At 47.7% G+C, this 12390-nt stretch overlaps 1 protein-coding gene across 2 annotated transcripts; it reads right to left on the bottom strand.

The window, feature by feature from the left end:
* Positions 1–4577: 4577 nt before the first annotated feature.
* Positions 4578–10727, bottom strand: LOC104125287 (Golgi apparatus membrane protein TVP23 homolog B). Of its 2 annotated transcripts, none has more exons than XM_035893319.1 (5): positions 10590–10727; positions 9450–9539; positions 8029–8160; positions 7812–7940; positions 4578–6822 (listed from the first exon to the last, which is right to left on the bottom strand). In XM_035893319.1, exons 1-5 carry the CDS (start codon positions 10635–10637, stop codon positions 6787–6789), a joined length of 435 nt encoding a protein of 144 aa, XP_035749212.1. In that variant the 5' UTR covers positions 10638–10727; the 3' UTR covers positions 4578–6786. The 2 variants fall into 2 exon arrangements, with proteins under 2 accessions (XP_035749212.1, XP_035749213.1); XM_035893320.1 differs by having other exon boundaries at positions 4579–6819.
* Positions 10728–12390: the final 1663 nt, after the last annotated feature.

The raw sequence follows: 12390 nt of genomic DNA, 5'->3' as shown, positions 1-12390 counted from the left end.
AAATGAAACACACAAAGCCCTGCATTTGCAGGAATCTGCCCCTCTAAGGGAACCCTCCTGCTGTAAAGATTAGTGGAAGCTGTGCCTGGGCTCAGTCGGTGCCTAATTCCAAGCGCAAACAGGGCACCTGGGTGAGGAGGGTGCTGCAGGGATGGGGGCTGCAGTCACCCTGGGGCTCATTTTATGCTGTGAATGCTGAGCAGCATGGGGGGAGGCAGGCAGCAGTGTCCCTGGGTGCTCCACGCCCCAGGGTCACTCCTGTCCTTTGCCATCACCGCTGGGAAGCCACAGCCCATACACTGTAAGAAACTCCCCATCTTGTCTCATGCTGCCCCACTGCCTCTCCAGGGCTGGCTCCCGCCCTGCGATGGATCTGCTCAGCCCCAGCCCAGCCCAGCCCAGCCACTGTGCAAGGCCTGGTGCGTTTGCATGGGTTTCGCTCCTTGTTACGCATCTGGAGAAATGGGGACAACTCCTGCCAGCTTTTCTGAGTATCATCAGAAAATCATGTGTATCCTTGTGCTGTTTGCCCCAGTAAAGTATCAGGCACGGTGCTGAGATTAGCCCAAAACATGTAAATGCATTAAAAATAGTGCCTCAGCCCCAGGCTTGCTTGCTCCTTCTCGCACTGGCTCTCTTTCCTTGCTGGGCATCAAAGCACCCTCCAGTCTTGTGGAGCATTTGAGTCCTCCTCAGCCCTGCTGGGATAAGAAAAGAAACAAAGATACTTGGAAGAGGTAGGAATGTCACATGTGGGGCATCCCAAATCTTCTCTTGAGGTCCAGCTGCTCCACCATTTCCTTACAAAGGTCCTCTTGGACATGAAACCACAGTGTCCTCCTTGGACATCTTTATCCCAGTAAAACCTGTGACCTTGCTGGGACGCATCCTGGCAAATGGTAATCCCTGTCCTGGAGGACACCAACTGCTCCTGGCACTGTAGCATGAGCTGGTGTCTTTTGAGAGGGGAGACCCTGGATCTTCAGCGAGCTGATCCAGCAGGACCTCAACAGTAGTTTAAGTGTGTCTGGGGATTTCAGACCCCATGTTTAATGCAAAACCTCTGTGCAATGCAAATGTCTCTCTGATGTGTACAGTGGTGAGCACAGAACACCCCTGGCCTTCCCTTCCCTCACCAGATGGGCACAGAGTTAAGTTGGAGGCAGGTTCCACACAAATGAGATGTGAAGCATCTTTCCACAGCCAGTGTTAATCTGTGGAGCTCTCTGCCACAGGACACTGCAAATACTAGAGGTCTGTGTGGGCTCAGAAAGGAATCAGTCAAATTAACAGCAGCAAAATCCATCAGGTGACGTAGAAGGAGCCACAAAGCTGTGGAGGTACAAAAGATGTTCCTGGGAGCGTGTCTGGGAGTTCACCATTTCCATATAGTCTTTGCAAGACACATGGCATCAGCTACCACTCAAGACAAACCTTGGGTTCAGTCAGAGCCACAGAGCCATTCTCGAAGCTTCAAGACACAGCTGGGAGCACCCATGCCTGCTGTGAGCTGAGGAAGAGGCCGTCCCCACAGCAGCACCCAAAGGCGATGCCTCCCCGAGAAACGGGAGTGAAATTCAAGCAGCCGAGCGATGTAGCCTGTGGCTGAGTAGCAGAAACCAGCACAGCGCGACCCCAACGTCCGCTGCCCCGAGCCACACGCTGGCACTGGAGAAGATAGGAAGGAACTGGAATCGCGTTCCACACACCCGGGTTGCTTTCGGCACACACAGGCAGATAAAGAAGGGCCCACGTGTCCTCTGCAGTATAAAAATGCCACTATCAGTAAAACAGAAACAGCGTTTCCTTTCCCTCTACCCTTTGCCTGTCTTATCAGGGCGGTGGGGAGTCTCTTGGTTTGCTGTGGGTTTGCAGGGTGGGAAGGGACGTCTTATCAGGGCGGTGGGGAGTCTCTTGGTTTGCAGGGTGGGAAGGGACACCTGCTCCCAAATTGGGGCTGTTTCCACAGAAAGGCAGGAGGGAAACGAGAAATTCCTTCCTGTCAGGAGCCCTGGAAGCAGCGCTGGGTCCTGGCCAGCATCCACCCTCCTCACCCACATCCCTGCTCCCTTTGGTCTCCCCAAAGGTCACCCTCCATTAGTCACTGCAGCTTTTTGTTTAGGAAATACCAGCTGGGATGTCCTGTCCCGTATGAGCAGGACTGACCATGGCCTCTGCCAAACAACTACAATAGACCTTTCCCTGCAGGCCTCCAGGCCCGGCAAGTCTCCAAGAAATCTCTGGAGGAAAAGACAGGCTCCAAGTGCCCGAGGCCAGGTGGCCCGTGTGCACTCAGCATCCCTCCTTCACCCTTCCCTGCAGTTCTTCCCCGGGAAAAGGGGCATTGCACAATGGGGAGATGCATGCGATGAGGCAAAACTGCCTCTAACGCTTCTGTGTTTTGAGGGTATCTGGATGCATCACGGTAACGTCTTAAAGCACGGGGCCGGAAAAAGCATTGCTTCTGCCCCTGCAGTCAGGCGCCTTCCCTGAGGACTCCCGCACCCTGCTGGCTGCACAGCACTGTGGCAGGGGACAAACCAAGCCTGGTGTGCAGCGGCAGGGGACAGGTCCCGCTGCGGCTAAAGGGCAACGGAGCAGCTCATCCCTAGGATGCATCGGGAGGACGAGGCCTGATGCAACCCAAAGCAGACAGCAAAAGTCCCCCGTGGCCTCTTCCGTCCCCAGCTCTGCGAGCAAGCTCCCCGTTGGCCACAGACACTACGCTCCAAGGACTCAAAACGGCTCCGCCTGTAAAATGAGGGTGATTTCAAGCCCACCCTTCAGCTGTGCCTGCAACACCTGAGGCGGACTTTCCTACTTCAGAGCAAATAGTTATTTTATTATTATTGCTCTTGGAGTATTTCTGCTTCTGTAAGCCCTGAAAATTCAGCCACCACCCAGGCCAGGAGGTCTTAGGTGGGGCCACCATTACACAGCTAATGTAAAAGAAATTGGCTTAGTGTGGATTCCGGAGGCTTGTCAAAAAAAAAGCACATTGAGAGAATTTCCCCGTTCTGCGGCAGCTCCCACTTCCTGCTGCACAGGAAACCCCAGCAGACAGCGAGTAAAAATCAGACGAGACTGACACAACTGGAGCAACGATAAGAAATTTGGTTCCGATCCATGCTGTGGAGAAATGCATTAAAATGCCAGCTTAAAGAAGCCAGAAGACTGAACGTTTGCCAAGAGGATAAAAATAAGCTAGAGGGCTATATTTAAAGGCACATACTACTAGATGCCTCTGTCTTTGATTAAATAAACTGCAACTGCCAGAAAAACCCTCTTTTCCAGCAGTTTGGGGGGAGCTCTGGCAGTAGGAGAATAAACATCAAGTCCAAAACTTTCAACAAATTTTAAAACAACTACCTTGTGGCTGGAGCTGTGCCAGAGCCTGTGCCGTCCCTCCAACAGCAGCAGCAAACTGGGGCTTGTTGGACTGGAGCAGAAAGGATTTCCGTTCCATCGTGCCGTATGGGCCAGACGCTGCTGTTGTGCGTCCCCACATGGCTGCAGAAGCACCTTTACTTCAGCGACTGACTTCATTTGCTTGTTTACATTCATTCCTTAGAAATAAGTCATGTAAATGGGGACTAGAAGTTCCTGCTATGTGGCGGCAGAAGCATTTACCGTAGTGCGCTGCCAGCTGCCAGGAGCGAGCCAGGGCAGAGGGGCCCTCCCAATGCCCTCAGACAGAGCATCTTAGCCACTCCAGCTGAACCGTACAGAGTGACAATTACTTTATCCCTGCACGATAACAACTCCAGCAGGCTTACGAAGAAAGCGCTTGCAAAGGGAAAACTGTGCAAGACCCTTGGGTGAAAGGAGCTGTGCCAGAGCTCGCTCAACAGCACCGTTTAACTTCACGAGCAACCCCTGTTAAAACAACATCACAAGAACACAGTGTATAAACAGAGCTCAGCCATGAATTGTGGAAGGGCTATCTGGTCTGGTTAAACAAAGCATTATTTTAATTTCAAGATTTTATAAATATGTATTTACAAAAGGAAGTTATCAATCCAAAGAGTTAAACAAATGTACAGCTCCCACGTATTGCTACAGGGAGAGAAATCATGTTAATGCAATCCCACCATTTACAATACCCATTATTCACAAAGAAACCACATTCTTAATTTAAAATACCTCATCCGAAGGTTACAATATCCGTCGCTGCAAAAGCACAATCTGCCTTCAACAGAATTACATGACAAGAAGGAACTGACCCCTTTCATACAGCTTTTCACACAAAACACACCACTTTTGGCCATCCAGGTGAACACTGCCAGACAACATTTCATGATCCTACAAAAGGTTTTTCTTCCAGCCCACAGACTCCTTGGGGACCATGGCTTAAGGACGCGCTGCAAGAAATTGGCTTAGTGTGGATTCCGGAGGCTTGTCAAAAAAAAAGCACATTGAGAGAATTTCCCCATTCTGCGGCAGCTCCCACTTCCTGCTGCACAGGAAACCCCAGCAGACAGCGAGGAAAAATCAGACGAGACTGACACAACTGGAGCAACGATAAGAAATTTGGTTCCGATCCATGCTGTGGAGAAATGCATTAAAATGCCAGCTTAAAGAAGCCAGAAGACTGAACGTTTGCCAAGAGGATAAAAATAAGCTAGAGGGCTATATTTAAAGGCACATACTACTAAATGCTTCTGTCTTTGATTAAATAAACTGCAACTGCCAGAAAAACCCTCTTTTCCAGCAGTTTGGGGGGAGCTCTGGCAGTAGGAGAATAAACATCAAGTCCAAAACTTTCAACAAATTTTAAAACAACTACCTTGTGGCTGGAGCTGTGCCAGAGCCTGTGCCGTCCCTCCAACAGCAGCAGCAAACTGGGGCTTGTTGGACTGGAGCAGAAAGGATTTCCGTTCCATCGTGCCGTATGGGCCAGACGCTGCTGTTGTGCGTCCCCACATGGCTGCAGAAGCACCTTTACTTCAGCGACTGACTTCATTTGCTTGTTTACATTCATTCCTTAGAAATAAGTCATGTAAATGGGGACTAGAAGTTCCTGCTATGTGGCGGCAGAAGCATTTACCGTAGTGCGCTGCCAGCTGCCAGGAGCGAGCCAGGGCAGAGGGGCCCTCCCAATGCCCTCAGACAGAGCATCTTAGCCACTCCAGCTGAACCGTACAGAGTGACAATTACTTTATCTCTGCACGATAACAACTCCAGCAGGCTTACGAAGAAAGCGCTTGCAAAGGGAAAACTGTCCAAGACCCTTGGGTGAAAGGAGCTGTGCCAGAGCTCGCTCAACAGCACCGTTTAACTTCACGAGCAACCCCTGTTAAAACGACATCACAAGAACACAGTGTATAAACAGAGCTCAGCCATGAATTGTGGAAGGGCTATCTGGTCTGGTTAAACAAAGCATTATTTTAATTTCAAGATTTTATAAATATGTATTTACAAAAGGAAGTTATCAATCCAAAGAGTTAAACAAATGTACAGCTCCCACGTATTGCTACAGGGAGAGAAATCATGTTAATGCAATCCCACCATTTACAATACCCATTATTCACAAAGAAACCACATTCTTAATTTAAAATACCTCATCCGAAGGTTACAATATCCGTCGCTGCAAAAGCACAATCTGCCTTCAACAGAATTACATGACAAGAAGGAACTGACCCCTTTCATACAGCTTTTCACACAAAACACACCACTTTTGGCCATCCAGGTGAACACTGCCAGACAACATTTCACGATCCTACAAAAGGTTTTTCTTCCAGCCCACAGACTCCTTGGGGACCATGGCTTAAGGACGCGCTGCATGGATTCAAGAAACGTAAACCCCTGTCAGTCCCATTCCCTGCGACCCTGTGCCAAGGGGCTGGTAAGGAAACTGCAGACCACATTGCCCTACACCCTCCTGGCCAAGGAAAAGACCTGCGGCACCAAACTTGTGCTACTGCGCGGCGCCAAGACGACGCCAGATGGCATCACTTGAACAGCATTTGTCAGGAAACGATGGCTCTCAGATTTCCTCTGTCTCTGAAATTGTACCTGCAACCTTCCTCGTGAACTGGTTTTACGCTTGCTACATTCTCCATACGGACACGGGCCTTCAGGTAGAAGAGGGACTTCCCATAAATCCAGGGGTTTAAGATGTTACTGAGACCTCCGAGAATGCTTCAGATAAATAAAAGACCAGAGCTGCTCAGAAGTCACTTTCTACAGCTTCCATGAGACTTCAACAATCTTCCCACTAAGCCAATAGCAACATTTCCTTTAGGTGTCCTTCACTGCAACCACCTCAGCGCTGTTCAAATCACAGAATGAGAGAGATGCGGAGCCAAAAGAGCACTACCTAAACTTCGTAACAGAAGCAGCAATGACCTCCAAGAACAAAACGCAGCAACATCCACAACTGAAATTATCTGAGGCACCAACTGCTGGGGGAGCCGGGGGAGTTCTTGGATAACAGAAGGCTCGGCTTGTGCATGGTTTATCTGAAGAAGAATGTCCAGCAATTTCCTCTTAACTCGTCCAGTAGTTCTAAGCCTTTATGAGAGCCACCTAGGATATTTTTTAATTTCAAGTTTAGGCAAATTAATTCTAATCAATCAAACTAAAGAAAGGACTTAACCAAACTGCTAGTAGGAAATCAAATATAAGTTGCTAGGAGTGTTAACCTGAAGTCTTGCACAATTTATTTACTTCTTTTAATTCACACCTCAACAGCTCACATATGCAGCTTCCAAATCTCATGGTCACAGCAACATTCTCTGTTGTTCACTACTGTGAATCCGGTCTGGCTTGAGGCTCCCACCATACTCAGGATGCAGTTTGATCCTCTTTAGCCACAGTCTGCTGAAGGCAAAAAAGAAAAAAAGAAAGAAAGGAGCACAGGAGAGCTATGTGACTCACTGCCATGATTCTGGGGCACAACATGCATTTCTGCCAGAGACTGAGACTGGTCTGGGCCTTTGGTGAACTACTGCAGCGGTAAAAGCATTCAGAAGCAAATCGAGCTACAGAAGGGGACGATCCCAGCACAGATTGCCAAGAAAGGTTTATCAGTGTTCCAGCTTCTGATCACACTAATGACAGTAATTCCAGCCAACATTTGTGAACCCACGGCTGCCAAACTACCTGTCCCCAGTGTCACCTGCGTAATACAGCCAGCCACGGTCAAGAAACCCAGTAAAAGCAGGAGTGAAATGACAGCCTAGAAGTGGAACAGGGGACGGTTGTGCCTACTGCTGCAGGGACCCATGGAAGGAAGAAAACCCAGCGCTGGGGCAGAAAAGGACCTGTTGAGAAGAGCTGGTTGGAAGCAAGAAAGAATATAAAAGGCAGCAGCAGCCCTTTCGGCGAAGAGCTATGCACACTGCAGCTGTGCACTGCAGCACAAGGACCAATGCAACCTTGCTCCAGATGCATGGTTCTCTGGCTAGCACAACCTGAAGAGGAAGCAGTGCGATGAAAGGAGTAATTTAGCCAAACGTCCTCCAAGAGCAGCATAGTTTATCAAACACTGCTTCACTCTGTGACCACTTTCACTGTGTTCCTTATTTCCAGATTCCAGTAACTTCTATGGCACTTGTCCACGGCACCAGCAAATATTATGAGGTCATGGGACACTGCAAATGGCACTTGATGCCAATAATTAGCAAGTTACTCTGTGACTTAACTAAGGGGGCTCAAAATCACAAGGAGGTAAGGTGTAAAGGGTCCCACTGCGGAACTAACTCTAAACAACAACCTCTTCAGTCTGTCCTTTCGTGCCTAGGCAGGAAGTGAGTTTATGGACAGAAAGAAATATGACCAGAGGGTTTCCAAAACCCTGGAAATCTTACCTGCCGTAAGAACTGCTTTCCAAGATAGTTGGTCGCCATGCTTGTCAAGTTCTTTCTACTGCCAACTTTACACCTGATATAACCATAAAGGTTGGCTCCCTGAAGCACCACTCCCATCACAACCACTGCCTAAGACACAAGAAAATAAGGTCACTAATTTACACCACCTCACTGGCAACATGCAAGATCCATTCCTGAGTTGAGGGAGTCAACTCACCAGCCATTTCACTTTGAAAGAAAAGAGAGCGCTGAAAGCAAATATCACCCAGATCATAGGACAGGTGATTAGACCTAACCAGAAAATGCGGGACTCTGCTTCTGATGAGGTTTTACTCCCTTGTGCTGACACCTAGAAACAGAAAGGAAATGGAAGTTAACAGGCTGCTCCATTGCACGGATCCCATAGTCAATAAAACCAGTCCAGAATCTACAAGCCCGTTTTTTGCCTCCACACAACAGTACTGGGTGCTTTCAAGACCAATTTCTACATCACATAAAGATCTTTCTGCAACAGAAGATGTTTCCATTTAAGGGACCCTTTTATCAATTCTCTATCACAATCAGTAGAGGTAGCAGCATCAAATCCTCTTGGAATGCTTGGGGCTAAAAGGTTAAGTTTGGGAAACATGACATTTACTGCATGGTTTGGTTACAAAGCTTAGAAACAGCCAAACGGGCAACACTTTCTACCTCCAAATCACTGCACAGACAACCAGCATTTCACTAATCCTAGCATTGGGAGAACTAAATATTGATACTCTTAGGCATCAAAGTAGGGTAATTTTTTTCCTTACGCACACAGAGGTCTGATTCACACCACACAATCGATTTTATAAAGTCTTTCAGAGCAGAAGATCCCAAGCAAGCACTCACTTCTTTCTATAGTAGTTAAAAAATCTGGACTGGGTTAACAACTTATGGGTAAATTTACAGCATTGCCAGCAGCTCAGCTACCTTTCCCCCCCACCCCAGTATGTTCTAGCTTTTCTAAACTAGCATGGTTTTGAGAAAGAATGTGCCTGGGGTGAGTGGACAAACTCAGCTGGAGAAAGGTTTAGGTTCAAGTCCCTACACCACTGCAGGCCTCCCGCGTGATCCAGGAAACCACCTTCACCTCACTCCAGATCTGTACACCATTGGCTCCACACAACTGGAGGTTTGACAGGGGTTTGAAAGCGTAAATACGTGACGAGTTGTGGGGTGCCTGACATATGGGCTACTAGAGAGGCAGCAGTAGCCATCATCAACACAAAGGCAAAGCAATAGCTGTGACAAATGCTATAGGTTTTTTCCTACTTCCAATAGTTTTCTCTACGAGCTAAAAGCTACATCAGCTGTTCCATGTTCATACCAGAAAGCTTGTAGGTTACTGACATGACATGGGAACATTGACTGCATTTTATGTGGAACTTTTAGGTTACTTACATTAAGCCAGATCAATACATCATGAGAATGTTTAAATAATTCGACAATCAAAAAGCCCATTGAGCAGCCTACGTGTAAAAAGCCCATGGTTACAGATCTGTGGCTGGAAATAAATGTCTATGTTGTGCAATCTACCATCACAAGCATAACTGCCAATTAATAGGGGTTTCATAAAACACAAACAATTAAAAGAAAAAAATTAAGTAAATTTACCTTCCTGGCTTCAAATATCCAGTGACTTCTACCATCATCATCCACCTGGTTCCACCAGCGAAGGCCAACCATCAGCCGCCCAGTAACATTCTGAAACAGAAGAAAAGCAATGAACTTTATAGCTTCTGCTGAAAGAAACCATTTGCCAAAGTTCAGCTGTTTGGGTTGCTATTTTCAACGATGCTCACTCGCCTCACGTTTGGGAAAGCAAGATTACATGGCTCGTAAGTCCCCAACAATCTGTTTTCTGAGATGTCCAGTGCAATAACAAATTACTGTAATAATAAGAGAGGCGTATTTCTGGTGATTTGAAAGTGATCTGATAACGAAGCCCGTGCTCCCTTAGAAGAAAGCCTAACATATGTTTTCCATTTGCTTTCAAAAAGTCAGGTACACAGAGATTTAAGCGTTATTATTTCATTAACACTTTGCAATACATCACAGTATTTGAGGGTACCTTGGGTATCATTTTGTTGGAAAGTGTCCTGGTTTTGGCCAGGATAGAGTTAATTTTCTTCCTAGTAGCTGTCACAGTGCTGTGTCTTGGATTCAGTAGGAGAAGAATGTTGATAACTCACTGATGGTTTTAGTTGTTGCTAAGTACTGCTTAGACTACTCAAGGACTTTTTCAGCTTCCCCTGCTCGGTCAAGTGCACAAGAAGCTGGGAGGGGGCACAGCCAGGACAGCTGACCCCAACTGACCAAAGAGCTATTCCATATCATATGACACCACGCTCGGGTGGAGTTAGTTGATTGGGGGGTGAGTGATCGCAGCTCAGGACAGGCTGGGTGTTGGTCAGCGGGTGGTGAGCGACTGCATTGTGCATCACTTGTTTTGTATATTCTGTATATTCCCTTACCATTATCATTATTATTATTGTTATTCTTTTCTCTTATTAAACTGGCTCTATCTCAACCCACAGGTCTTACTTTCCCCCTCCCCCCATTCTCTTCCCCCTCCCACTGGGGCGGGGGGGCGAAGGAGTGAGCGAGCGGCTCCATGGTTCTTAGTTGCCAGCTGGGTTAAACCACGACAGAAAGGCACAAAGAAGTTACTTTTTTTTGTGACATGACTATCACGATCTTCAATTACTTTTACATAGTAAGACAAAAATAACAGAAAGCGTAAGAGGAACTTACCTTTACAGCCCAAAAGTCACACGACAAGAGGAGGATAATTGTCACCATGCAGGCAATAAAGCTGCTAGTTAAGAGCTCACAGAGCAGATAGACAACTATCGCACTGACTCGGAAGAATAAGTGGAAAAATGATGCCACTGGATGCCTGGAATGAAGTACAGTACAGTCACAGCTCTTTCAGACGAGACGGAAGCAATTTCAGAGAAATGACATTGCCACAACAATCTCCCGCCAGCTCATGGGATAAGGATCAACACAATAACATAAACCCAGCATGCAACAACTGCTGAAAATATGGGAAATAAACTGACCAGAAGCTCATCCTAAGGAAGACACGTCCTACACGTGGTGATATCCCACATGCAGACAGGATTTGGGGTGGAAGGGGACAGGGAGCTTTACCTAGCACTCAGTGTAAGGCAGTATTTATGGGGTAAATTTAAAAAGGGTCTGACAGAGGAAGTACCTCTGACGGAAAGGTCACATTTCTCAACACCACAGACTTGCCCATCTTTCTGGTTTCTGCAGTTGCCAGGGCAGAAACTTGCCGTGCAGAGCCAGGGTCACCACAGCAGCCACGTACAGACACTGCTCCGTGGCAGGAGTTTGGGCAGAACAAGGAAGGACGCAGCTGGTCCAACTACACCAGGGCACAGCAGACAGCAGGGCAGCACCCAAAATACTCAAAAATGCAATAATGGACTGGCCCAGAACCAGCACCCAGCGCAGTGAGAACCTCCCCTTACACAGAGCCATTGTATCAGCATAGACCCCTTACACACAGAAAGACAAACATGGATTAAATGTGAGGGCACCCAGAGGTGTGAAGGCACAGAGCTACAAATTCCAGCTGAGCTTCTGGAACTGGCACTCTCGGTTATCCAGAAGTTACTCTCCATCACCTCTAACCACATAAAGAAGGTATGTGGATGTACATCAGCCCGCCCTTCCTCTGGCTTCTGCCTAGAACTCATCCAGAAATGCTTCTATACAGCCACTGACCTTATTTTTGACTTTTTTGATCTCCTGGATACATCATCATCAGCATCAAAGAGAGACACATCCTCGATGTCATCATTGCTGTCCTAAGGCAGGGAACAGACGTGAAGACTTATATCAGAAAAAAGAATGTGTTTTCAACTTCAAGCATACACACTTTGACTACCCAGAATATTATGATGGCACTTAAGATCAAAATGAAGTTCGAAAGAAGGTGAAGATTCAATCACATAAAAAAGAAAAGGACGTGGTAATTGGATGTTGTTCTACTAATTGGATTTGTGCTTTGCGAAGCCTACATGGGTCACAGCGTGACTCCAAGACTCCCTTCTGCACTCCAGAAGTTAGGGTCATAGAATCACAGAATCCCTTGGTTGAAAAATACCTTTAAGACCATTAAGTCCAACCGTTACCCTAACCCTGCCATCCCACCACTAAACCCTGGCCCTAAGCACCTCGTCTGCCCAGCTTTTAAATACCCCCAGGGATGGGGACTCAACCCCTTCCCTGGGCAGCCCCTTCCAGGGCTTGACAGCCCTTGTGGGGAAGGAATTTTTCCCTGTGTCCAACCTAAACCTGCTCTGGAACAACTGGAGGCCGTTCCCCGTTGTCCCATCGCCCGTTCCCTGGGAGCAGAGCCTGACCCCCTCCCAGCTCCCCCTCCTGTCAGGCAGTTGTAGGGAGCGATAAGGTCTCCCCTCAGCCTCCTCTTCTCCACGCTGAACACCCCAGCTCCCCCAAGCTGCTCCCCATCAGCCTTGGGCTCCAGACCCTTCCCCAGCTTCGTTGCTCTTTTGCTGCC

Source organism: Egretta garzetta, unplaced genomic scaffold, assembly GCF_000687185.1.
Source record: "Egretta garzetta isolate BGI_Z169 unplaced genomic scaffold, ASM68718v1 scaffold34, whole genome shotgun sequence".
Lineage (NCBI taxonomy): Eukaryota > Metazoa > Chordata > Aves > Pelecaniformes > Ardeidae > Egretta > Egretta garzetta.
This window is presented reverse-complemented; position numbering and strand designations above follow the sequence as displayed.

Bases quoted from the DNA above. Each gene is read 5' to 3' on its own strand.
- LOC104125287 (XM_035893319.1), bottom strand. From the start codon at position 10,637: ATGGTGACAATTATCCTCCTCTTGTCGTGTGACTTTTGGGCTGTAAAG. The intron at 9,540-10,589 runs GTAAGTTCCTCT...CTTCTGTTTCAG, and splicing joins GTGACTTTTGGGCTGTAAAG to AATGTTACTGGGCGGCTGAT. The intron at 8,161-9,449 runs GTAAATTTACTT...TTCTGTTTCTAG, and splicing joins GGATATTTGAAGCCAGGAAG to GTGTCAGCACAAGGGAGTAA.